The sequence below is a fragment of the Procambarus clarkii genome, chromosome 16 (assembly GCF_040958095.1).
Source record: "Procambarus clarkii isolate CNS0578487 chromosome 16, FALCON_Pclarkii_2.0, whole genome shotgun sequence".
In the NCBI taxonomy this organism is placed as follows: domain Eukaryota; kingdom Metazoa; phylum Arthropoda; class Malacostraca; order Decapoda; family Cambaridae; genus Procambarus; species Procambarus clarkii.
Genome location: NC_091165.1, coordinates 2,663,147 through 2,691,137, shown reverse-complemented (window position 1 = coordinate 2,691,137; position 27,991 = coordinate 2,663,147). Strand labels below are relative to the sequence as shown.

Sequence of the window (27,991 nt, the reverse complement as noted above, 5' to 3'; positions counted from 1 at the left end):
TAGGTTACAGATGCAACTGGGAGATTGGTGAACCCCGACAGAGAGAGTGCATCTTCTGTCAAACTGTCACAGAAAAGCCATTACTTCACTATCTTCTGGAATGTGAAGCAACCAATGACCTTAGAAGAGCTTTAAGAGTTCCTGAATCATGCAGTGGCCACCCTGAAGCCATCAACACAGCCACTCTCCTGGTCAACAAAGGTGTCCAGCAGCTGGACACCCCTCATAAAGACTGTGAAGCAGTATCCCCAGAATTCTTGAAGCAATTCACATAAGAATAGAATAACCTGCCATGAACACCCAAATCAAGGAACTATTTACTCTACCCACCATGAGTGTAAGCACAAGACCAGAACATAACTTTCTCTCTTCTCCCTTTTTCTGTTCATTGTCTGCTCCTACGCTCCCTTGCTATCCTCTTCTTATTCTTATTACTATCTCCTCATTCGGTGGTTATAATAGGAGCTGCCTCGTATGGGCCAATAGGCCCTCTGCAGTTCTTATTATTACTACTATCCCCTCTACTACACCTTACTTTGTTGCCAAGAGCATATAAGCAGCAGAATAGCAAATATTAACTAATCTTCTTTCAAGTGTGGTCTAGAACACACTTGCGAGATACTGTACCGACTCTCAGTGCGCTCAACTCACACCATTGTTCAGCAAGGTTTCACCTACATACGTCTGTATGCTCGACTAAATATGCCACATATAATCAGGATTCCTCCCTTATGTTGACCAATCTTTTTGTGAGGGGTTCGAATCCTCCTCTTGGCTACCACTTTTTTTTTTTCCAGTGATAGTTTCAGAGGGTTGAGAAAAACACAGCATGAGGAAAATATTTTAATATAACCCAGTTTTATTGTATTAAATGACAAAAGTATATGCATATAAAATATTAGTTTAGCTTATTTATTATGCACAACATACCCATCCTGTGAGTGGCAGTGGAAATTTTTAGAGGCACATAATGGGCTTATAAAAGAACAACAAAATTCATGTAGTTATAAGAATCTCTGTAACTAAGCAACATAATTTGTGTGGTCAATTCATGTAACCAAGCAACAGGACAAAAGTAAGTAAGTAAAAATTTAAAAATTTAAGAGCCTTTCTTGTATCTATTTGTTAAACACAGAAATCACAATAGCGTGATGCCTTAAATCTACGATTGAGGTCAGTTGAACTCCCGGTTGGAATTCTTTTGCCATGTCGTAACACAGTCCATTAAGGCTCGTGTGGGATCCTCTCGGACATAGGTTCGAACCCTCATCATGGCCCTTGTGGATTTGTTCATTTGTATCTATTCATTTTGTAAATACATGTCTTCATCTTCATCACTTTCTAAGAGCTCCAAGAAAGGCTCATAGACCTCATTTGGCTGGTAGGAACTAAATAAATGTTTGGCTTCAGTAAGCTTGTCAGCACATTGCTTTTGACCCTGCTTGAGAAGAGCCAATAATCCATGTTTCTCTTCTTCTGACAGAATTGGGTTTTCAATGGTGTACGTGTTAGAATCCTGGAATATAATATTTAAAACATCTTAATTAAGAGTCAAATATATACTGTACCTATTTAGTTGTGCATAATGCAAATATATAAAAGTATAGATTAAGTAAAACAAAAGGATACAAATAATAATAAAAGCCATATTCTCCACAGTACCACTCTTGAAAATTGAAGTGTTTCATAGTTTAAATCTGAAAGGTGATGGCAATATTACTCTGACTAATTGAACACATTTAAGTGAGTTGAGTGTTTTGAAGATCTAAATTGCAAAAAGTATTTTGAATTTCTTACCTTGCAGAGACATGAAGGGAAAGAATCACATTGTAATTCTTGAATATACTCTGATAGTTTGTCCCTTTTCTTTTTGTAGTACTGTAACCATGTTATCATTTCTTGAATGGTTAGTGATTCCTCCTCTCTACATCTCTTCTGGAGCTCAAACTTTTCCACTGCACTTCTTTTTTCAGTCAGGGACACTATAATGCAAAATGAAAATACAGTATGTGATTGACAAATTATAATAATGGGAATCATTTGTGAATTAAACATCATTAAAAATTGTATCTATAAAATTTACCTTTAGAAAACAAACTCAGTTTAATGGTATTGCAGTCTTTCCATATATAAAAGTAATATTAATACAAATAATATATAAATATTTGAAAATGCTGAGAAAACTAATGAATCATTAGATCTTGTGTAAATACCACTTGTGTTTTGATGAAGCAATAAATTGTGCCATGGAAGGATGCCTGTTAAAACATCTGCTTCAGACAAATCCGGATGGTTCTGATTGTAGATTTTTATGAGATCTCGTAGTTTTTTTTCTCAACTTCATTTTTGTTTCTCAATACAGCTCTCATTTTAGATGAAACTGTAAAGTTTCAGGTTGTTATCAAATATTTGATTTGCACCAATAGTATTTTACATAGAAAAACTAATTTAACAACTGTGTACTGTATTAATGTTTAGGTTTCAGTGAACAAACAAAAAAGCAATTAATGTCTACCTGCATAAGTGGTAATCTGATTTTTGCGATGCCTTATATTCTCTCCATATGCCTCGATTGTATGCTCAATGTTATTGGCAGAGGATCTGTTATTTAAGGATCTTGCAATGATCAGTAATTCTGATCTCCATTTCTCAATAACAGATTCTGGGACATTAAGCCTGTGAATCTCATTTGAAACTGCTGCAGCTGTCTCTGTGGCCTATTTAAAAATAAATGCCATCATATTTATTGTAAAATTTATGTTCAGAGTTAAACGAAGTCTTTTGAACTATCCTTAGTGCTTTGTCAAGGTCTGAGTATGTGTTTTTCAGATTCAGACCTTGACAAAGCACCAAGGAGTGTGTGAAAGACTTGGTGTAATTCTTTACATAAATTTCCCAAATACACAAGTGGGTTTTTATCCAATTTTACTTTGTCTATGAGAAGAAACACCATTAGTGTCTTATAATAAGATTAAAGATAAATAAAAACATGTATATACACTTGATTCATTGTATAGAACAATTGTATATTTATATATAATTCTACATATATAATTCTGTGGGATATCAGCTGAATAACCAGAACATTATTTGTAGTCTCACATACAACCAAAGTGTACTTAAGCTCTGCCTTTCCTTTCCAAAGGTGTTTATTTTTATTTTTATTTTTTTATTTTTTTTTGTTTGTCATCTTTGCCTGTTTTATACTCTTAATTATTTGTTCTTAGTTAATCCCCTTGTCACTAAACCTAGGGCTTTTTATTACCCTGTTAATTAACCATTACTAAGCTAATTATCTTCAAGATCATTTTTTTTTATGATTATCATTTTTCTTATTATTTTTTATTTTACATTTATATTGTCAGTCTCTACTGATTTTTTGTTTTTTTATTTTATGTAACTTCTGTGTCCTCCCTGGCTAACTATTGGATCTTTATTTTACTTCTAAATTGTTACTATTTTATTGTATTTGCTTTTATTCTTGTGTTTTGCTTTATCGTGTATCTTGTATCGTGATCCTTCTGCATCCTATGCACACTGATATTGATCCTGATCAAAATCTTCTGTCTCATATCTACACCAACCAGCACATTGATCATCATTATTGCAAGTATTTCACAGCACACCAGGCTAAAAACAAACTTCAAACTAGCACCTGTCTATCAGTTTATAACCAAAATGTTAGATCACTTGGTAAACATTTTGACGATTTAAATGCATTACTCACAGCAATAGGTACTAACCTATCGTTCATTATTTTAACAGAAACTTGGCTAAATAAAGACTATACCCAACTCTACAACTTAACTGGTTATAAAGCCATTCATAACTGTAGGCCTAATAAAAAAGGTGGTGGCACAGCTATATATTACCGAGATACATTTATCTGCAACAGTGTTATTAGTGACAGAGATGACTACTGTGAATATACTTTTGCTCAGTTTTCAATTAAATCCCTTAAATCTTCTTTGACTATTGGAGCCATCTATAGATTTCCCAATACTAACATAGCTTCTTTCTCAGACAACCTAAGGAATCTTATTATAAACAACAATCTCAACAAAAACCACTTCATTCTGGGAGGAGATTTTAATATTGACCTGGGTCAACAAAATTGCTCTCAAGTTGACTATTTCCTTAACAGCATGAACTCCTGTATGCTAATCCCCACAATCACCAAACCTACCCGAGTCACTCAAACATCAGCCACTACCTTGGACCACATATGGACAAACATAACAGCTCCCCTTGTATCTGGTATAATCTACGACAGAACAACTGACCACTATCCTACCTTTCTCATAGCGAACATGGACATAACACCACCAAAAAGCAAGAAACTTTCATTTAGGCTACACAGTGAATCAGCTTTAGACAATCTTACAGAGGCACTTTACAATATTAACTGGGATTCTGAATTCAATAATACCCATGATATAAATTCATTAGCTAACCTCTTCATCTCCAAAACTGTAAGCCTCTACAACATTCATTGTCCCCTTCTTACCAAGCAAGTAACTGACAAAAGATTAAACAATCCATGGCTCACAAGTGGCATTCTCAACTCAATCAACAAGAAACATGAATATGAAAAGAAAGTTAGGATTGGCCTAGTTTCAAAGGAAGTAGCTAAAAGGTACTCATCAATGCTTACCAGTATCATAAGAAAGGCAAAACTTGCATATTATGTGAATAGATTCAATGAAGCAAAAGGCAACATGAAAAGCACTTAGAAAACTATCTCTAGTATCCTAGGAACTAAACAACACTCACATAACCAAATAAAACTCTACAAGGATGGGGGTATACCGTCAACTGACTTAGAAATGGCAAATGAATTTAATAGTTTCTTTTCATCGGTTGGTGCTAATCTTGCCAGTAAAATCCCACAGACTCAGACACATATTAACACATATCTCTCAGGCAGCTATCCAAACTCTCTTCTCCTTTCACCAATCAGCCCGGCAGATGTTGTGTCCATCATACATTCTCTAAAAACCAAGGCAGGGAACACCAGTGAAATTCCGTCCATTGTGTACAAGAGAGCCTCCCATGCCCTTGCCCCACCCATAGCACTACTGTTCAACAAATCTATAGAGTATCACACCTTCCCTGATATCCTCAAAAAAGCAAGAGTAACGCCAGTCCATAAAGGAGGCAATCCGGCGGACATAAACAATTATAGACCAATATCAAATCTACCCATTCTATCAAAAATATTTGAAAAAATTATTTACAAACAGCTCTATTCCTACCTCGTAAAATTCGACATACTCAGCCCCTGCCAGTTTGGCTTCCGGTCCCAAAAGAGCACCAATGATGCAATCATTAGTCTCCTTGACATTATCTACTCAGCCCTTGACAAAAATGAGTTTCCGATTGGACTCTTCATTGACCTAAGAAAAGCCTTTGATACTGTTAATCACAGCTACCTCTTACTTAAACTCCAGCATTATGGAATCCGAGGCCTTGCCCTTGACTACATCCGATCCTATCTTAGTGACAGACATCAATATGTAACCATCAATGATACAACTTCTTCCACTCTACCAATTACCGTTGGAGTGCCACAGGGCAGCATCTTAGGACCTCTTCTATTTCTTATATATATAAACGATCTGCCTAATGTCTCTAATATTCTCAAACCTATATTGTTTGCTGACGATACTACTCTTATCTACTCAAACCTCAACCCACATACACTAAATAATGTTGTGAATAATGAATTAAAAAAAGTCCACTTATGGATGTCAACGAACAAACTAACATTAAACATCGAAAAGACTTACTACATCTTATTTGGAAGCAAATCATCAAATGCAATTCAGCTACAGATAGACAACATTAACATCAGTAATAGAAATGATGGCAAGTTTCTTGGCCTATTCCTAGACAAGAGACTCAACTTCAGCACCCACATTCAACACATAACTAAGAAAGTCTCTAAGACAGTTGGTATACTCTCCAAAATCAGACATTATGTTCCTAACTCTGCTCTCCTCTCACTATATTATGCACTAATCTACCCCTATCTTAATTATGGTATCTGTGCATGGGGGTCTACCACTGCAAACCACCTTAAGCCCATCATCACACAGCAAAAATCTGCTATCAGAATAATAACTAACTCTGCTTTCAGACAACACTCAGCTCCCTTGTTTAAATCCCTAAACTTGCTAAATATTAACTCCCTCCACACATTCTCTTGTGTCAACTACATTTACAAAACCCTGTTCTTAAATGCAAACCATGCTCTGAAACTCTCCCTGGACAGATGTAATAGGACCCATTATCACCACACCAGAAATAAATATCTCTTTGATATCCCCAGGGTCAAACTTAATCTGTGTAAACACTCTATGCAAATTAAGGGACCTAGTCTATGGAACTCACTCCCTAGTGAATTGAAAAACTGTAAAACTTTTGCCTTATTTAAAAGCAAAACCAAAAGGTACCTAACTTCATCTATTTAGTTTCCTACACTGAGCTTTAAATTTGCTCTGTACCTAGTGTTAACCAATCTCCTAATTTTTATGTAATATCAAACAACCTTATCATTGTGTTCATTGCTGTCTTCTTTTATGTGCTAGCCATATGCTGTATTGTGACTATCAATTTTTGTCAACTACCATTCAAGCTGTCATTGCAATCAATCTTATATTGTTTCTGCTGTATTGTGCCTACCAATTTGTTGTCAACTACCATTTTAAGCTGTCATTGCAATCAATCATAGCTACCTATGTGCTTTAATATACTGTACCTATAATTTTCTCTCATCTTTTTTTTTCATTCCATGAAATCTGTTATCATTTTTTTGTCTATAAATTTTGCAAGTATTTACCTCCTTAAAATTTTCTTAGATTAAGGACCTGCCCGAAACGCTGCGCGTGCTAGTGGCTTTACAAGACTGTAATTACCATATTTGTATCCTCACATTCCTTATGTACATTCTTGTATATGCATAAATAAATAAATAAATAAATAAATAAATATTTTCATTGTATAGAACAATTCATATGTTAATACCTTTCTGAATCTGGCAACTAATGCCCGATGCATTCCATTAATTTTTCTGTGATTCCAAAAGAGTGCCCCCTCTGTCAGTTCTTCTGTACGCTCTGTGGAAATAAATTTAGTTAATCATTGACATCTTAATACTGTGTGTCTCAAAATACTGATTGGAAAGTAAAAGGATGATGATATTGATGCTGTCTTAAGTGGAATGAATTAATTGTTATTTCAGAGGAAACAAAGAACTCAAAAATAGTGGTAGAGTAATAAGATTAAAAATATCAGGATGTGAAAGAAAGCATAAAAACAGGGACAACTTGATTTTTCAAACAAGGATTATACATGTATATGTTGGTTGCATATGAGTATAATGCTACTTTATATGAGCCAAAATGGCTTTCTGCAATTTCCTATATTCTTATATTATTTTATAACATTATCTGGATATATATAACCATCAAATATTACCATTGTACTGATATGATTGAAAGGTACAAAATTTAGAACTAGATTAAACAAAAATTTACACATACCAGCTTTAAGCATGTTCTTAGTGTTGTTGTTATATCTTGAAAGGTAGGAAAATACTTGCTCTGCCTCCTCCCCAGATGTCAGGCCACTTCCTTCTTGCCACCGCCCTCCATACAAAACCTTTGACATAATAGCATAGCGTTTGTTAAAAACTACCTACTGTATTAACAATTTGCATTTAACATAGATAAATCCTTACATATAAGAGTTTAAAAGAAATTATATTTTACAACTTACAGTAAAACGAAGTCAAAATATTATTACAGTATTAGATTATTTACCTGACAATACCAAGAATGTCCTTTGGCATGTAGGACTCCTAAAAAAGGCTTTCCTTGCCTAAGTGAGAACTTCTGTTCTCTTGATGAAATCTTTAAGGCCCATGGCCAGTATTTACAGATGATATCCTGGCATATGAAGGACACATTTTGTAAACGGTTCATTTGCAAATAGTGGGCATAACTGTAGAGCTCTCCCTGATACATATTTAATGCAGCAAGAATAATTCCATGTCAACAGGAAGCCATGCTTATGCCAGTTTCATCCAAACTTCTAAATGAATATAAATTCATTATATTCATTAGCTATATAAATATAAGTTCATTAGCTAACCTCTTCCTCTCCAAAACTCTAAGCCTCTACAACCTTCATTGTCCCCTTCTTACAAAGCAAGTAACTGACAAAAGATTAAACAATCCATGGCTCACAAGTGGCATTCTCAACTCAATCAACAAGAAACATGAATATGAGAAGAAAGTTAGGATTGGCCTAGTTTCAAAGGAAGTAGCTAAAAGGTACTCATCAATGCTTACCAGTATCATAAGAAAGGCAAAACTTGCATATTATGTGAATAGATTCAATGAAGCAAAAGGCAACATGAAAAATACTTGGAAAACTATCTCTAGTATCCTAGGAACTAAGCAACACTCACATAACCAAATAAAACTCTACAAGGATGGGGATATGCCGTCAACTGATTTAGAAATGGCAAATGAATTTAATAGTTTCTTTTCATCGGTTGGTGCTAATCTTGTCAGTAAAATCCCACAGACTCAGACACATATTAACACATATCTCTCAGGCAGCTATCCAAACTCTCTTCTCCTTTCACCAATCAGCCCGGCAGATGTTGTGTCCATCATACACTCTCTAAAAACCAAGGCAGGGAACACCAGTGAAATTCCGTCCATTGTGTACAAGAGAGCCTCCCATGCCCTTGCCGCACCCATAGCACTACTGTTCAACAAATCTATAGAGTGTCACACCTTCCCTGATATCCTCAAAAAAGCAAGAGTAACGCTAGTCCTTAAAGGAGGCAATCCGGCGGACATAAACAATTATAGACCAATATCAAATCTACCCATTCTATCAAAAATATTTGAAAAAATTATTTACAAACAGCTCTATTCCTACCTCGTAAAATTCGACATACTCAGCCCCTGCCTGTTTGGCTTCCGGTCCCAAAAGAGCACCAACGATGCAATCATTAGTCTCCTTGACGTTATCTACTCAGCCCTTGACAAAAATGAGTTTCCGAGTGGACTCTTCATTGACCTAAGAAAAGCCTTTGATACTGTTAATCACAACTACCTCTTACTTAAACTCCAGCATTATGGAATCCGAGGCCTTGCCCTTGACTACATCCGATCCTATCTTAGTGACAGACATCAATATGTAACCATCAATGATACAACTTCTTCCACTCTACCAATTACCGTTGGAGTGCCACAGGGCAGCATCTTAGGACCTCTTCTATTTCTTATATATATAAACGATCTGCCTAATGTCTCTAATATTCTCAAACCTATATTGTTTGCTGACGATACTACTCTTATCTACTCAAACCTCAACCCACATACACTAAATAATGTTGTGAATAATGAATTAAAAAAAGTCCACTTATGGATGTCAACGAACAAACTAACATTAAACATCGAAAAGACTTACTACATCTTATTTGGAAGCAAATCATCAAATGCAATTCAGCTACAGATAGACAACATTAACATCAGTAATAAAAATGATGGCAAGTTTCTTGGCCTATTCCTAGACAAGAGACTCAACTTCAGCACCCACATTCAACACATAACTAAGAAAGTCTCTAAGACAGTTGGTATACTCTCCAAAATCAGACATTATGTTCCTAACTCTGCTCTCCTCTCACTATATTATGCACTAATCTACCCCTATCTTAATTATGGTATCTGTGCATGGGGGTCTACCACTGCAAACCACCTTAAGCCCATCATCACACAGCAAAAATCTGCTATCAGAATAATAACTAACTCTGCTTTCAGACAACACTCAGCTCCCTTGTTTAAATCCCTAAACTTGCTAAATATTAACTCCCTCCACACATTCTCTTGTGTCAACTACATTTACAAAACCCTGTTCTTAAATGCAAACCATGCTCTGAAACTCTCCCTGGACAGATGTAATAGGACCCATTCTCACCACACCAGAAATAGATATCTCTTTGATATCCCCAGGGTCAAACTTAATCTGTGTAAACACTTTATGCAAATTAAGGGACCTAGTTTATGGAACTCACTCCCTAGTGAATTGAAAAACTGTAAAACTTTTGCCTTATTTAAAAGCAAAACCAAAAGGTACCTAACTTCATCTATTTAGTTTCCTACACTGAGCTTTAAATTTGCTCTGTACCTAGTGTTAACCAATCTCCTAATTTTTATGTAATATCAAACAACCTTATCATTGTGTTCATTGCTGTCTTCTTTTATGTGCTAGCCATATGCTGTATTGTGACTATCAATTTTTGTCAACTACCATTCAAGCTGTCATTGCAATCAATCTTATATTGTTTCTGCTGTATTGTGCCTACCAATTTGTTGTCAACTACCATTTTAAGCTGTCATTGCAATCAATCATAGCTACCTATGTGCTTTAATATACTGTACCTATAATTTTCTCTCATCTTTTTTTTTCATTCCATGTAATCTGTTATCATTTTTTTGTCTATAAATTTTGCAAGTATTTACCTCCTTAAAATTTTCTTAGATTAAGGACCTGCCCGAAACGCTGCGCGTGCTAGTGGCTTTACAAGACTGTAATTACCATATTTGTATCCTCACATTCCTTATGTACATTCTTGTATATGCATAAATAAATAAATAAATAAATAAATAAATATTTTCATTGTAAAGAACAATTCATATGTTAATACCTTTCTGAATCTGGCAACTAATGCCCGATGCATTCCATTAATTTTTCTGTGATTCCAAAAGAGTGCCCCCTCTGTCAGTTCTTCTGTACGCTCTGTGGAAATAAATTTAGTTATTCATTGACATCTTAATACTGTGTGTCTCAAAATACTGATTGGAAAGTAAAAGGATGATGATATTGATGCTGTCTTAAGTGGAATGAATTAATTGTTATTTCAGAGGAAACAAAGAACTCAAAAATAGTGGTAGAGTAATAAGATTAAAAATATCAGGATGTGAAAGAAAGCATTAAAACAGGGACAACTTGATTTTTCAAACAAGGATTATACATGTATATGTTGGTTGCATATGAGTATAATGCTACTTTATATGAGCCAAAATGACTTTCTGCAATTTCCTATATTCTTATATTATTTTATAACATTATCTGGATATATATAACCATCAAATATTACCATTGTACTGATATGATTGAAAGGTACAAAATTTAGAACTAGATTAAACAAAAATTTACACATACCAGCTTTAAGCATGTTCTTAGTGTTGTTGTTATATCTTGAAAGGTAGGAAAATACTTGCTCTGCCTCCTCCCCAGATGTCAGGCCACTTCCTTCTTGCCACCGCCCTCCATACAAAACCTTTGACATAATAGCATAGCGTTTGTTAAAAACTACCTACTGTATTAACAATTTGCATTTAACATAGATAAATCCTTACATATAAGAGTTTAAAAGAAATTATATTTTACAACTTACAGTAAAACGAAGTCAAAATATTATTACAGTATTAGATTATTTACCTGACAATACCAAGAATGTCCTTTGGCATGTAGGACTCCTAAAAAAGGCTTTCCTTGCCTAAGTGAGAACTTCTGTTCTCTTGATGAAATCTTTAAGGCCCATGGCCAGTATTTACAGATGATATCCTGGCATATGAAGGACACATTTTGTAAACGGTTCATTTGCAAATAGTGGGCATAACTGTAGAGCTCTCCCTGATACATATTTAATGCAGCAAGAATAATTCCATGTCAACAGGAAGCCATGCTTATGCCAGTTTCATCCAAACTTCTAAATGAATATAAATTCATTATATTCATTAGCTATATAAATATAAGTTCATTAGCTAACCTCTTCCTCTCCAAAACTCTAAGCCTCTACAACCTTCATTGTCCCCTTCTTACAAAGCAAGTAACTGACAAAAGATTAAACAATCCATGGCTCACAAGTGGCATTCTCAACTCAATCAACAAGAAACATGAATATGAGAAGAAAGTTAGGATTGGCCTAGTTTCAAAGGAAGTAGCTAAAAGGTACTCATCAATGCTTACCAGTATCATAAGAAAGGCAAAACTTGCATATTATGTGAATAGATTCAATGAAGCAAAAGGCAACATGAAAAATACTTGGAAAACTATCTCTAGTATCCTAGGAACTAAGCAACACTCACATAACCAAATAAAACTCTACAAGGATGGGGATATACCGTCAACTGATTTAGAAATGGCAAATGAATTTAATAGTTTCTTTTCATCGGTTGGTGCTAATCTTGTCAGTAAAATCCCACAGACTCAGACACATATTAACACATATCTCTCAGGCAGCTATCCAAACTCTCTTCTCCTTTCACCAATCAGCCCGGCAGATGTTGTGTCCATCATACACTCTCTAAAAACCAAGGCAGGGAACACCAGTGAAATTCCGTCCATTGTGTACAAGAGAGCCTCCCATGCCCTTGCCGCACCCATAGCACTACTGTTCAACAAATCTATAGAGTGTCACACCTTCCCTGATATCCTCAAAAAAGCAAGAGTAACGCTAGTCCTTAAAGGAGGCAATCCGGCGGACATAAACAATTATAGACCAATATCAAATCTACCCATTCTATCAAAAATATTTGAAAAAATTATTTACAAACAGCTCTATTCCTACCTCGTAAAATTCGACATACTCAGCCCCTGCCAGTTTGGCTTCCGGTCCCAAAAGAGCACCAACGATGCAATCATTAGTCTCCTTGACGTTATCTACTCAGCCCTTGACAAAAATGAGTTTCCGATTGGACTCTTCATTGACCTAAGAAAAGCCTTTGATACTGTTAATCACAACTACCTCTTACTTAAACTCCAGCATTATGGAATCCGAGGCCTTGCCCTTGACTACATCCGATCCTATCTTAGTGACAGACACCAATATGTAACCATCAATGATACAACTTCGTCCACTCTACCAATTACCGTTGGAGTGCCACAGGGCAGCATCTTAGGACCTCTTCTATTTCTTATATATATAAACGATCTGCCTAATGTCTCTAATATTCTCAAACCTATACTGTTTGCTGACGATACTACTCTTATCTATTCAAACCTCAACCCACATACACTAAATAATGTTGTGAATAATGAATTAAAAAAAGTCCACTTATGGATGTCAACGAACAAACTAACATTAAACATCGAAAAGACTTACTACATCTTATTTGGAAGCAAATCATCAAATGCAATTCAGCTACAGATAGACAACATTAACATCAGTAATAAAGATGATGGCAAGTTTCTTGGCCTATTCCTAGACAAGAGACTCAACTTCAGCACCCACATTCAACACATAACTAAGAAAGTCTCTAAGACAGTTGGTATACTCTCCAAAATCAGATATTATGTTCCTAACTCTGCTCTCCTCTCACTATATTATGCACTAATTTACCCCTATCTTAATTATGGTATCTGTGCATGGGGGTCTACCACTGCAAACCACCTTAAGCCCATCATCACACAGCAAAAATCTGCTATCAGAATGATAACTAACTCAGCTTTCAGACAACACTCAGCTCCCTTGTTTAAATCCCTAAACTTGCTAAAAATTAACTCCCTCCACACATTCTCTTGTGTCAACTACATTTACAAAACCCTGTTCTTAAATGCAAACCATGCTCTGAAACTCTCCCTGGACAGATGTAATAGGACCCATTCTCACCACACCAGAAATAGATATCTCTTTGATATCCCCAGGGTCAAACTTAATCTGTGTAAACACTTTATGCAAATTAAGGGACCTAGTTTATGGAACTCACTCCCTAGTGAATTGAAAAACTGTAAAACTTTTGCCTTATTTAAAAGCAAAACCAAAAAGTACCTAACTTCATCTTCTTAGTTTCCTACACTGAGCTTTAAATTTGCTCTGTACCTAGTGTTACCCAATCTCCTAATTTTTATGTAATTTCAAACAACCTTATTATTGTGTTCATTGCTGTCTTCTTTTATGTGCTAGCCATATGCTGTATTGTGACTACCAATTTTTGTCAACTACTATTCAAGCTGTCATTGCAACCAATCTTATATTGTTTCTGCTGTATTATGCCTACCAATTTTTTTTGTCAACTACCATTCAAGCTGTCATTGCATTCAATCTTAGCTACCTATGTGCTTTAATATACTGTACCTACAATTTTCTCTCATCTTTTTTTTCATTTCATGTAATCTGTTATCATTTTTTGTCTATAATTTTGCAAGTATTTACCTCCTTAAAATTTTCTTAGATTAAGGACCTGCACGAAACGCTGCGCGTGCTAGTGGCTTTACAAGACTGTAATTACCATATTTGTATCCTCACATTCCTTATGTACATTCTTGTATATGCATAAATAAATTAATAAAATAAATAAATAAAATAAATAAAACAGGTTTATTTTTGGCAGCTTTCAATGTCGACACTCCACACATATGGCTACTCTGTTGGACAAAAGTAAAATTATATATATATATATATATATATATATATATATATATATATATATATATATATATATATATATATATATATATATATATATATATATATATATATATATATATATATATATAACTGAAAACTCACACCCCAGAAGTGACTCGAACCCATACTCCCAGAAGCAACGCAACTGGTATGTACAAGACGCCTTAATCCACTTGACCATCACGACCGGACATAATGAGGTGATAGCCGAGGCTATATGAACCACCCCACCGCCGGCACTCGGATAGTTATCTTGGGCATAGCATTTTACCAAATCACCTCATTCTTTGGGGCACACGTGAGGAACACAAATGCGAACAAGCCTGAATGGTCCCCAGGACATATGCATCTGAAAACTCACACCCCAGAAGTGACTCGAACCCATACTCCCAGAAGCAACGCAACTGGTATGTACAAGACGCCTTAATCCACTTGACCATCACGACCGGACATAATGAGGTGATAGCCGAGGCTATATGAACCACCCCACCGCCGGCACTCGGATAGTTATCTTGGGCATAGCATTTTACCAAATCACCTCATTCTTTGGGGCACACGTGAGGAACACAAATGCGAACAAGCCTGAATGGTCCCCAGGACATATGCAACTGAAAACTCACACCCCAGAAGTGACTCGAACCCATACTCCCAGAAGCAACGCAACTGGTATGTACAAGACGCCTTAATCCACTTGACCATCACGACCGGACATAATGAGGTGATAGCCGAGGCTATATGAACCACCCCACCTATATGAATGAGGTGATTTGGTAAAATGTTATGCCCAAGATAACTATCCGAGTGCCGGCGGTGGGGTGGTTCATATAGCCTCGGCTATCACCTCATTATGTCCGGTCGTGATGGTCAAGTGGATTAAGGCGTCTTGTACATACCAGTTGCGTTGCTTCTGGGAGTATGGGTTCGAGTCACTTCTGGGGTGTGAGTTTTCAGTTGCATATGTCCTGGGGACCATTCAGGCTTGTTCGCATTTGTGTTCCTCACGTGTGCCCCAAAGAATGAGGTGATTTGGTAAAATGCTATGCCCAAGATAACTATCCGAGTGCCGGCGGTGGGGTGGTTCATATAGCCTCGGCTATCACCTCATTATGTCCGGTCGTGATGGTCAAGTGGATTAAGGCGTCTTGTACATACCAGTTGCGTTGCTTCTGGGAGTATGGGTTCGAGTCACTTCTGGGGTGTGAGTTTTCAGTTGCATATGTCCTGGGGACCATTCAGGCTTGTTCGCATTTGTGTTCCTCACGTGTGCCCCAAAGAATGAGGTGATTTGGTAAAATGCTATGCCCAAGATAACTATCCGAGTGCCGGCGGTGGGGTGGTTCATATAGCCTCGGCTATCACCTCATTATGTCCGGTCGTGATGGTCAAGTGGATTAAGGCGTCTTGTACATACCAGTTGCGTTGCTTCTGGAAGTATGGGTTCGAGTCACTTCTGGGGTGTGAGTTTTCAGTTGCATATGTCCTGGGGACCATTCAGGCTTGTTCGCATATATATATATATATATATATATATATATATATATATATATATATATATATATATATATATATATATATATATATATATATATATATTAGTCATATATAAATGTAATTTTTTTTTATGTAATATTTTTAATCATTCAATATGCATTCCATATATTTTATAGATTTTTTTGAACATGATATAGTTAGGAACCGTCCAATTAATATACATTATTGATAATGTCTCAAGCTAATATATGAAGGTACTCTTCAAATATTGTATGGGTAAAAACCTGGTATTAGGTCTTAGGTTTCTATTTGAAAACCTATTTTTAGGCTTTCGAACAGATGTAAAAATATTCTTACTTGAGTTTTAAGGTTCTGAATAGTGGAAACGTGATATTGAACTTCTTTGTCACAAGCGAAGATACCACCAGAATAATATGAGTTTCTGATCCCTCTGGAATGATATTAAATTAATGAATGTTCATAGTGTGAGACATTTTGATGACAGTTAAACATCATTTCACTTAAAACTAATTCAACTACCCAAGCTGGCATTCACATCATAATCCCTCCTATTCTAAATGAATGTATATAGTGAAATAAATATTTTCTAATTAGTAAAGCCTTAGTCCAAATAAAAAAATTCAACTTAAGTTGAAAGGCAAGTAATAAAGGTGTAATCAGTTAACAATTAAAAAAATTCTGATTAAAAGTTGCATGACACTATATAAATATTATACAGTGCTGTGTTTATAGTACTAACATATTACTACACCTTACATTATACCTTAACAATAATGAGCAGCATTAAATATTTTAACTTGAATATTTACCTCCCAACTTTGTTGTAACGATACAGTTTCTTGTTGCCATCAATATGTACAGCCACAGGTGTTGTATCACATGCAGGGCACCCCTTGTCAAATTCTCCTTTTATTCTCCCAAGTTCATACTGATGGAAACGCCATTCAAAGAAGACTCTTTTTGTTGTTTCAAAATTGATGGGACCATGCTAAGATGTAAAATGTGTGTAAGTAATTATCAAAAAGTGCCAAGCAGTGGCATGTTAAGCAACAGACTATAAATACCTGCAGGAAATGAAAATATACTTACATGAGCATTACATAAAAAGAGAAATTGTTAAAGATTGGTATTTCCATTCCATTTCTTATGATATTAGACATATATAAAATATATATTTAGAATATTCATGCTATTTATTAATTTAATAATATTTAACCCTATTTCTTAAATAATGACACTGCATTTGCTTAGTAACAAACTTAGTTTTTAAGTTTATACACCAATTTAATACTTGCACTATTAAAACAGTAATGGTATGAAAACTTACACGCCCTCGAGAAGCACCAAATAATTCCAGTGCACTAACTAATGCCTGAAGAGAAGTTCCAGGGCTGCTTCTCTTGAGAAAATGCCAGGAATCCAATAGATTTATGCTGTAGAAAGTGCTACTATTTCTTCCAGTTGAATAAAAACCAGACTGGTGCATGGCTTTCCCAAGTTCTTCATCTACATATCCGCACTTGCACCTAAATATTGGGGTATACAGATCATACCTTCCTGCCCCCCACAAAAAAATAAAAAAAATTGAAGTAAAACAATTTTATTTGGCAAGGGATTCAAGTGTGGCTATCAATATATGTGTAAACCAACCCATAAACAAGTCTCTGTATGGTTATAAATACGTCTTCATAAGTGAAGATACAGTGGTAAAGAGAGTGAAGTATAAATGGTTATATTGATGAAGACTGTAGCCTCGGTCACCTGAGCAATGCCAGCTACCAATACTAGTATCAAATAAATGTTTCTTAAAGTAACCTACCACTTAAAGTTACAAAGATGCACAAATTATTGGAGCTTAAAGTTGTGAACTTGCTCTCACTGCAGTTTGGGCAGGAATTAGGTGGATGTGCTGGTACAACAGGCTCTGGTAACAATTAAATTTACAAGATCAGCTATGCAGCAAAATAAATACATGTTTCAATCATTACATTTTAAATTACTAATAATTTTTTTAGCATTAACTGGAGTTACATGAAAGATTTATATTTAATAACAAATAAAAATTCATTTATTTAACTAAAAATCTGTAATTAATGAGGTAATCAATAATTAATGAGGAAAATGACCAATACAAAAACTACTAAAAAAATTTTTAAAACACTGCTTGGTTCAGGATAGAAATGAGAGTATAAGAAACAGACTACAGGTACATTACTTACTCCAGTGAATGACATTCCCATCTGAACACACAGTTTGTGTTGGGTCTAAAGGCTCGAAGAACCCATTTTTCCAGCAGAATCGCTGGTGGAAAGGCATTACAAAATGCTGCTGCTGATCACATTTATGACACAAAAAATGAAAGCAGTCTTCACATTTTATGCTTGCCTCACAACTTCTACATTGTACACAACATTTGCCTGGTTTTCCAAAAAATAATGTAATTATGTACTTTGAATGGTAATATTGGATTTAGAAATATTGTATACCAAGTTTAAAAATGACAAACATCTAAGTGTATTCAGAGATTGACATTAATCATGCATTTCATAATTACATTGAAATTTATCCATAATTACACACTAAAGATGTTATTTACCTTTATCTGGAACACCCAACTTTGACAATGTCCAGCTAAACAACATTGACCTACGTTCTCCCCATTTAATCTCACTATTTTTTCTTCTTTTTTGCCAATCAGAAATGCTTGCTTGAGATTCATAAATTTCCTCCAGTTCTGCAGCAAGTACTTTGAAATATGGGATTCTAAATTAGTCAGGAAAATCTTCAAGAGCAAATAGATGTAATAAATAAAAGTGTATTTTATACATATTATATAAGCATCTAGAACAACTGACAGCTTTCAGTAATGAGTTAGTTATACTATGATATATATATATATATATAGTAGATACTAGGTACTAAGATTATATTACATTACATAGTTCAAATAGGGACGTACCAGAATTCAATGATTTTGGTGTTTGTTCTGCAGCTGGTAAATATGTTTGAGTATATGTTGGTACACTAGTTGAGAAGTCAGAACTTTGAATGTGTGGAGGTGAAAGAGAAGCAGGCAGAAGGGCTGTTTGGCAGAAAATCAACCTTTAAGTATGGTAATTCCACAACACTTTATCTATTTTTAATTTGTAAACTATCTACATTTTTTTTGCTGTCTATGACCATCGCTGCCCCTATCTCCACCGAACACCGGTGTATTTGCGGCTATGCAAGGGCAGACCAATATGGCAGCCATTGCCTAATCTGTCATAAGACACAGGGAAAGATTGCCAGATATGAAGCAGTCAATGACATTATCAAAAAAAGTTTGGCTAGTTTGGTTCAGATGTAATACAAACAAAGAGCAACGGTTTCAAGTTCAACAAACCAAAATGTAGGGCTGACAACAGGAAATTATTTTTGACCCAGAGGGTTATTAACACATGGAACTGCCTACCCACCAGAGCTGTAACTGCCAAAACTGTGCTGAATTTCTAAATATACCTAAAAAAAGATCATAAAGGCAAATGGGGGGAATTTCGACAAGCCGCGGGCTTCCTGTACTCTTCTAGGCTACTAGAGTTTGTGGCATTCAGGTAAATATCTGTTTTCAAGGAGAAGTTGACTATAACCTTGGATTATCTATAAACAAATTTTGAATAAAAAAACACCAAAAACCTAAATAATTTTAAGTCTGAGGCAAAATTAAATCTACACTAGCAATTAAACCTATCATTATACTGTGATATAGGAACACACAAACATGGGTCATGGAATAAATAACTAAATAAAAAATTACCTTCTGATAAGTTTGAATGTTGTGTTTGATTGATTTCAATAATCCTGCAGTAATTTTCTCCTTTTCCTTTCTTGTTTGAAGGCTTCAGATAATTTAGGTCCTCAATATTTAAACTTCGCTTCATATATTCACATTTTTTCTGGAGAGCCGAGTTTATTTTAAAATATTCACGATGGAGGTTCTCTTTAGCTAAAATTGCTAGTGTCTGGAGACCTTCTGTTAAAAAAATATACATTCTCAATAGGATACATTATAACTGTAGCAAGAGAAGCAACATTAAATGTTTTGATGTAATTGTCTAAACCAATAATCAAAGTGATAGAAATTATAATGGGATGATGGATTTCAAGCCAATTATGCTGAGCATAGAAAAAAAATTCTGTTGTTATTGTTAAAACAAAGACTTACTGTATTACACAAGGTTGTAAACTTTGATATTAATGTATTATAAAGGCCATAATCAAATGATTTTATAAACAATACCATCATTATTGTCCGGAGTTATTCTTGGTACATCTGGTAAGTAAAGATAGTTTTCAGGAGCCAAGAACGAATCTGCCAAAAAAATATTGGACGTTGTACATTCCAATTTGTTACAATAGCCTAGTACTGCATACTAATACAAATTAAAAAACAAATTGAAAATAATAGCTAGGCTAACCTAACACAATGACATAACATAACACATCTTTATTTGTAATTTTGTCAAAAGCTGATTAAATGTTTTTTTACCTGCTAGTATGCTGGCTGGGGTCGATCTTCCAGGCATATTTATTCTACTGACTTGTGGTCTTAATGCTGCCGCAGTAAAAGGATTTGTGACAGACATTGTACTGCTTTCTGTATCATCTACCTATTACAAATACAAATACAATTATTTATTCAGGTAAAGTACATACATACAAGGTAAGATACAAAAGTAGATGGATTTATAGATAGAGCTAGTACATACAATGCCTAAAGCCACTATTACGCAAAGTGTTTCGGGCAGGAAAAACACTAAGACTAAAACTTAATACTAAAAGAGATTAAAGTATAAATTGTGTTGAGAAAAAATAAGAAAAAAATGAAAAAAAAATGGAAAAAAAGGGAGGGGGGGGGGGTGAAACATGGCAGAAAAAAAAGTAAAATACAATTTGGTCAACAAACAGCATTGTTTTAAATAGAAGAGATGGGTTGACATTTTGGGGGTGAGGTAGGTTACATTGAGTTAATTAGCTAGTACTTAGTTTTTAACTTAAACTGGTTGGGAGAGGTACAGTCTTTAACATAATTGGGAAGGCCACATTCGAGGTCCCTTGATTTGTAAAGCATTTCTAGTTTAACTAAGTCGTTCTCTTGGAATATCAAATAGGTATTTGTTTCTGGTGTGGTGCTCATGGGATCTGTTACAACCTTCTAGGAAGCTTATTATAAAAAACATAATTGATAAAAACAACATGCTGCATACTAAAAACGTATTAGAATGTGTATACCAATATGCAGTAAAATATATTCTTCCTACACATAACAAGCAAAACTTTAATACTGCAACAAGTTTTTGAAAATTATTTAACTAAACAGCAATGAAACATTTGCATTCTTTTCAATTAGTAAAATATTACATATGAAGGAATTATTTACATAAATGCCGAGAAAACTATACATACCATGCCCAAATCTAGGATCTTCTTCTTCTTGATAGTAGGTGCAGTTTGCTTGAAGGATTTGTTCTCCCGATGACTGCAAAATGTAGGATCACGTGTGTTATTGTTTTTGAACGAATGATCACATGTTTACATTCATTGCGATGAAACTAACAACTTTTAATTAAATACAGCTTTTTATATCAACTGTTTTACTTAAATTATTTTCTGTTATAGGTTCTAAATATAACTAATATTTGCTTCTTTCTTATGCCATTTGTAATTAATGTCATAAAGCTTTATCATCTGAATGCACCAAACTGTGCCTTTTCATATTTCCAAACTGAAGTCGAACACCCGAAAATGAATATATCCATGAAAACTGAATCACGTCCTACTATTTGGAGAATTGTTAGTTCTTTTTCATACTAATATGTCTTGTTTGTGTCATATAAGTATTCATCCCGATGGTTGGTAAATATTGGTGAAACAGAAGGATAAAGGTCAAAGATCTGTTAACTTTTCTTTTAAAGTACTGTATAGCTGGAAAATATCAGGCAAACCTTCGAGAATCTGCCGATTTCCTTTCCTCTTCAAGGCTACTATTGTTAGTGTCTGTCACGGTAAACCTATGTAAAATCGGAATTTTTTTTTCAACAGGACCCTGCACTAGAGTTGATGTTGGGAGACGCTCTGCTTCGTGTCTGATGGATTAATATTTGACTGCTAGTCAGGACTTGAGCATTGTTAATTACAGTTACACTCTGTTGGAGCACTAGGCGGTCAATGGTCGTCGTTCTTCTTTATGATAGGTTCAGTTTATTGTTTAGTCACGGGAGACATCTCCCGTCAGGCAGGGTGCGATCGCACCTCCACAGATCTCCAGTATCATCTACTGATACTGGTAATGGCTCAGAGAGGGCATCCACTTACGGACTATTCATGGCTGTGCCACCTTTTGGGTGGCTTAATCTTCATCAATCACCAATCAATCAATCTATTGTTTAGTGGCCAGTATTATTCAGTTTATTGGCCAGTGCGTTAGCATCGATCAGTTCTCATTGACGAACGAGCAAAAATTAGAAGGATTTAAATCGTAATATAAATAGTTATCTCATTCCTTCTTTCCTTTGAATGTCAGTGACTGTGCTTCTGCTATGCTTAATTGCCTCAAAAGCGGCCAATTTTCGTGATACCTTAAATTATAAAGGCAAAATTTGGGCCGAGTATAAAAGTATAAGCAAAATTGACTGAGTATGCGCAAAAATTAAGAAAAGAAAACAGCACACCCGTTACATTAAAGAAAACGTATTCCTCGTTTCGGGGAGAATATTCTAGGGAGGCCGGCCGGTAACTGGAACAGCCCGGTAAGTGCATTTATGTACTAAATACGTAACTATGAAAATGTACTTATTACACTTAGTATTAAAACGTACTGTCTATTCGGAGGATGGGTTGCCATATACGTCAGCATCTGCCTCGCCGCAAATGCACCTATGAACAGTGTGGATAGGGGCAGCAAGATGGAGAGCGACTGCAATACGGAGCTCCTGTGGATCAAAACGTGTGCCGTATATATATATATATATATATATATATATATATATATATATATATATATATATATATATATATATATATATATATATATATATATATAATATATATACTAGCAGTACCCGGCCATGCGTTGCTGTGGGTCAGCAACGCATGTGCATTGCTGAGCCACAGCAACCTTCCCTGGCTCCCAGTCCTCCCCACCATTCTCTCCTCATCCGTCTCCTCGTCCTCCCCACCATTCCCCACTCCACCATCCCCCTCTTCCTTCCTACCATGCCCCTGTCCCTTTGTCCTCCCCACCATTACCATTTCCCCATCCCCTCGTATCCACCGTCCCAAACTCCCCCGTCCCCTCATCCTTCCCCACTATTACCCCCTCCCGTGTCCCCTCGTCCTCTCCACCATCTCTCACTTCCGTCCCCTCGTCATCCCCACCATTCCCCACTCCCTCGTCCGATGCCTTCAGAAATGGTCTGATGTTCCCATCAGAAAATTGGGAACATCAAGTGATCTGATATTCTAACTTCACGAAGGTCACTCTAAGAGAGAGTGCTCTTCTCCCTATTCTCACTGAGGCCCACCCTACCTTCTCCTGAGCGTGTATTCAATACAAACTTGCGGAAGCCGTCATCAACCTGAAACACCGGGATCGTTTGTCTTTTCCTGAAGAGAGACGCCAAATCCGCCGTCTCCCCCCTTTCACTGGCGTATCTTATGCTTGCGTGTTGCGTTCTACCTCTCCTCATCCTTCCCACCATAATTATACATAGTCTCACAACCGTTTCCGGGCCTTAGACCCAGACACGCCCACCGCCTCTTTCCCTGTTCCTTTACGTTCTGTTCCAACGGGTTCCCCTCCTGGTTCTCCATCTGGTGTTTCCCCCCTTCCTACCCATTCTGCCATGTCCCACATGTCTACTTTCCCATCTTCCCCCGATCCTCCATCCTAACCCCTCCCCCCAGTCTCTTGGCTCTCCACGCCACCTGTCTGTCCAGGCTGTTGTCCATCATCCTCCCAGCAATCTTCTTGTTCGCTCCCGTTCTTCTTCACCTGCTGAGACAATTGAGTCTGTCGCCCAGTACGTTGTTGCTGGAACGCCAGTCTCTTTGAGTCAGAAACGTAAGCCTGGCTCCGCCCTTTCCTCCTCCTCCCCGGCGGGTAAGAAGGCATCGCTTTCTTCCTCACCCCTCACCTCTGACTATCGGTTCGTCCCCTCCCGTTTCGGTGGTCGAGCCCCACCTGTCCCAGCTATGGAGGTTTCTTTCCCCCACAATTCCCTCTCGGTTGCTACCCTTTCTGATGCGCTCCCTGGATTTCTGCCCTCCCCCCCCCCCCCTCCCTCCTCCTGCTTTCCTTGACTGCCCCTCTCGGTTGTCTCCTCCTCCTTCTCCAGACCCCGTCCATCTGCCTCTGGTCATCTGCCTCCATCACCATCTTCCTCTCACTCCCTTCACTCCATCCTTACTCAGTTTACCCATGCCCTCTAATCCTAATTTCGCTGACCCTGATCCTGAGCTTATTTAATATGCTGTGTTCTTCTTTACCTTTGTTTCTTCATTATTCTCTGTTGCTGTCCTTTCTCTTTTTGACAAAGTCTATTCTTCAGTGGAATATTCGTGGATTTTATGCCAACTTCCATGAACTCCTACTTCTGATTACATATTTTTCACACTTTGTGTATGGCTTCAGGAGCCATTGCTTGGTGCTCGTCCTGGTCGCTTTCGTGGTTATTCCTTTCTCTTTCCCCCCCCCAGCTTTTGTTGGGGTCTATAACTTTGCTGCTTTCTTGATTCGTGCTGATATTCCCTTCGTACCCCTACTTTTTCAATCGCCTGTCCACTGTTTTGCAGCCCGTGTCTTTGCGAGTAAATGGTATATGGTCTGTTCCATTTCTCTCCTACCACATCCTGTCCGAAATTCGTTCTTTTGGCCTTTGTGGTAATCTCCCTCTCTTCCTCCAAAGCTTCCTCTCTCGTCGTTCCTTTAGAGGGAGGCTTGGTGCCACTCTCTCTCTGCCCCTTCTTGGCAATACGAAGGTGTACCCCAAGGCAGTGTTCTGAGCACCACTCTTTTTCTGGTTGCCCTCAATGGCCTTCTTTCCTCCCTTCTTTCTCGCATCTTCTCCGCTCTCTATGTCGAAGATCTTACCCTTTGCTGTCGAGGTAATGATTCGCCTCTCCTTCAACGGCGGCTTCAACTTCCGACTGATGCCGTGTCGTCTTGGGCCACTAATCATGGCTTCAAGTTTTGTGCTATGACTTTTACTCGGAAGCAAGTCGTTCTTCGTCCCTCTTTGTCGCTTTATGGTCATCCCCTTGTGTACAAAGATTCCGCTAAGCTTTCGGGGTTAATCTTTGACACTCGTTTGTCTTGGTCACCCCATATCTCTTACCTCCGCGTTGAATGCATCTAAGGCCCTTAACCTACTTATGGTCTTGTCCACCACTTCTTGGGGAGCGGATAGGTGCACTCTCCTCGCTTTACATTCCTGGGTTTTAGACTGGGTTTAATTAGATTCCAATATAGAATTCGTCCCCATGTGAGGTGTGGCAGCTGACGCAACAGCAACCATGAATAGTAGGAAACTTTGGCGTTCCCGCAGTAGGGATTTATAGTGTTGGTAAATTTCATTTCATAATACAATACTTCTATTTTGCTGTGCTAGGGATTAGTATATGGGGTGTCGGAAATTTCCGACACCACCAAGCATATCTCCATCACACAGCAACACCAGCATAATATCTCCAACAGAAAGCAACACCACCTCATATATTTCTCTATTCCACACCATCACCACCAGCAATATATCTCCATTCCACAGCAACACCACCAGCCAAATATTTTCATCCCACAGCAACACAACCAGGCATATATCTCCATCCCATACAACACAACCAGCAATATATCTTCATTCCACAGCAACACCATCTGCTAATTATACCCATCCAACAGTAGAAACACCAACCATCACACAGCACACCGCCAGCCATATATATATATATATATATATATATATATATATATATATATATATATATATATATATATATATATATATATATACATATATATATATATATATGTATATATATATATATATTTATATATATATATATATATATATATATATATATATATATATATATAAATATATATATATATATATATATATATATATATATATATATATATATATATATATATATATATATATATATTTGGGGTACCACCTCTGGTGCAATTGCAGGAACCCACATCCTCGAAGAATAAAAACAAAGAACATTTAGAGAAGATCTTGTGGATTCTCACTGAATACTTTATTCTTTTCTTCTCCTACCACCCCTTTTATTTTTTTGTATGTTTTGTTTTATTTTGTTTTATTTTATTGCAATGCTTTAGTTTACAGAGAACACACGCACACACACAAATATGTAACAATTAAACAAGCAGCGTTCGAAGACCTCGTCCAGCTTCTCGGAGGTTGGGTGCGTACCCAGGATACAGCACGCATTTACCCTCTGAACTGCGACACTGAGGCACTGGAACAGAAAACTGGCTGCTCGTGGGTCTCTAGTTTTCCTAATGAGTTCCTCACCAATCTCCTTTAAAAACTTGAGTGCACATTTACCCCAGGCACCCAGAGTCTCAGAGCTTATCGGCACGAACCTGTAACAACGTTCTAGGTCTCTGTACTTGTTGATTTTCTGGGTCTCCCTGAAGGTGGCTGCCCCACTTCTCTCCGCTGAGCTGTAACGTAAATAGGTATCAGCCAATGTAGATTCACAGGTGTAATCCCATACGACCTGTTTACCTTCCATCCATGGCTGCAGGGTGACTCCATCTGGGCGTTTTTGGCTGTTTTCAGGTCTGCACAACTGGGTTTCCCTTTGTGCTGGACACCCTGCTGTAGCCAAACTACTGTTGATGATGTCATTGACTGCTTAATGTCTGGCAATCTTTCCCTGTGTCTTACGACAGATGAGACCATGGCTGCCGTATTGGTCTGCCCGTGCATGGCCGCAAATACACCGGTGTTCGGTGGAGATAGGGGCGGCAAGTCGCAGAGCAACACCAATACGTAGGGCCCGATGATCCAGCCGGGTGCCCAAGGCGGAATTAGGGACTGCCAACAGGAAGTTCCCAGCATGGGGGGCTTGCACAGCTAGGAGACGCGCTCTGTCCTTCTGAGAAACTGCGTCCAGCAATACTTTGGCGATGTTCTCCACTATGGGGCTATCCCATTTGGCCTGTTTACCATCGTTTGGAAAAGTTGGTCGGGTGTGTGAATCGGCAAGAGTGTCCCACTGACCAGCTCCTTCCACAAATTTGAGATCACGAATCCCAATGGAGTTACTTAGGTATTCTGGTAGTATTTCATTCACTAATTCACTTAGCCGAGGATAAGAATGCCGGCAATGCTAACTGTGTCGCCTTGCAATTACCTATACCCCCGAGTCCAACTGGGAGCGTTGCTTGGTCCCACTGGTCATCTTGCTGGGAGAGGTTTAACACTTTCATAATTATTGTCGTTAGGAGTGAGTCGTATTCCGTTAATTTTGGGCTGTCAAAGAAAGGAGCACACCTGAGGAAATAGGTAAGTCTGGGCAAGGCCAGGCACCTCGTAAGAAGGTACAAAGCATCGTAAGCATCCTAAGCCCCTATTCTCGCCTCCATCCTCCTCAGGCCTTTAAGATTTTCTTCGAGGACTTTCATCAATGGCGTTCGAGCCCAGAGGTGCACCTAGCAGCACACTGTCGGTGGGAGCGATCACTTGGGCTCCTGGCAATAAGATTCGTGCTGCATCTATAATTGGTTGGCTGGATGAGATGATTTCATACTTTGATGGATTTAGTGTAAGGCCTAACTCCTCTCCCTTAGATTTCACTAGCTGAAGATCTCCTAGCAGGGATTCCTGTGTCCCTGCCAGGGTGCCATCGTCCAGGAACCAGATGTTGAATTCGCTGGACAACCTGCTTGTGACCTCCTTAGCTGCCATGCAGAAA

General features: G+C 37.2%; 1 protein-coding gene and 4 long non-coding RNA genes across 8 annotated transcripts; all 5 read right to left on the bottom strand.

Annotated features, from left to right (window-relative positions):
• Positions 1–858: 858 nt before the first annotated feature.
• Positions 859–2,931, bottom strand: LOC138365402 (uncharacterized). Its single transcript, XR_011228790.1, has 4 exons — positions 2,516–2,931; positions 2,214–2,380; positions 1,798–1,982; positions 859–1,516 (listed from the first exon to the last, which is right to left on the bottom strand). It is a non-coding gene; the product is annotated as an uncharacterized lncRNA (long non-coding RNA).
• Positions 2,932–7,026: 4,095 nt separating this feature from the next.
• LOC138365401 (uncharacterized) lies at positions 7,027–8,052 on the bottom strand. The gene is made up of 3 exons (XR_011228789.1): positions 7,824–8,052; positions 7,545–7,662; positions 7,027–7,118 (listed from the first exon to the last, which is right to left on the bottom strand). It is a non-coding gene; the product is annotated as an uncharacterized lncRNA (long non-coding RNA).
• Positions 8,053–10,721: 2,669 nt separating this feature from the next.
• LOC138365400 (uncharacterized) lies at positions 10,722–11,752 on the bottom strand. Its single transcript, XR_011228788.1, has 3 exons — positions 11,524–11,752; positions 11,245–11,362; positions 10,722–10,818 (listed from the first exon to the last, which is right to left on the bottom strand). It is a non-coding gene; the product is annotated as an uncharacterized lncRNA (long non-coding RNA).
• Positions 11,753–16,275: 4,523 nt separating this feature from the next.
• On the bottom strand, positions 16,276–19,518 carry LOC138365177 (uncharacterized). Of its 4 annotated transcripts, none has more exons than XM_069325237.1 (7): positions 18,966–19,518; positions 18,603–18,752; positions 18,226–18,423; positions 17,826–17,930; positions 17,334–17,563; positions 16,816–16,994; positions 16,276–16,436 (listed from the first exon to the last, which is right to left on the bottom strand). In XM_069325237.1, the coding sequence occupies exons 2-7, from the start codon at positions 18,646–18,648 to the stop codon at positions 16,283–16,285; spliced, it is 912 nt and encodes a 303-aa protein (XP_069181338.1). In that variant the 5' UTR covers positions 18,649–18,752; positions 18,966–19,518; the 3' UTR covers positions 16,276–16,282. The 4 variants fall into 4 exon arrangements, with proteins under 4 accessions (XP_069181338.1, XP_069181337.1, XP_069181339.1 ...); XM_069325236.1 differs by having other exon boundaries at positions 18,603–18,740; XM_069325238.1 differs by lacking the exon at positions 18,603–18,752 and having other exon boundaries at positions 18,966–19,517.
• A 274-nt stretch (positions 19,519–19,792) lies between these two features.
• LOC138365399 (uncharacterized) lies at positions 19,793–21,556 on the bottom strand. The gene is made up of 4 exons (XR_011228787.1): positions 21,452–21,556; positions 20,535–20,655; positions 20,286–20,357; positions 19,793–20,018 (listed from the first exon to the last, which is right to left on the bottom strand). It is a non-coding gene; the product is annotated as an uncharacterized lncRNA (long non-coding RNA).
• Positions 21,557–27,991: the final 6,435 nt, after the last annotated feature.

Excerpts from the sequence above, each read along its gene's own strand:
- LOC138365177 (XM_069325237.1), bottom strand. The coding sequence starts at position 18,648 with ATGTTGTTTAGCTGGACATTGTCAAAGTTGGGTGTTCCAGATAAAG. Across the intron at positions 17,931-18,225 it reads TGGGAATGTCATTCACTGGA|AGCCTGTTGTACCAGCACAT; the intron begins GTAAGTAATGTA and ends AATTGTTACCAG. Across the intron at positions 16,437-16,815 it reads CGTTACAACAAAGTTGGGAG|AGGGATCAGAAACTCATATT; the intron begins GTAAATATTCAA and ends ATATCATTCCAG.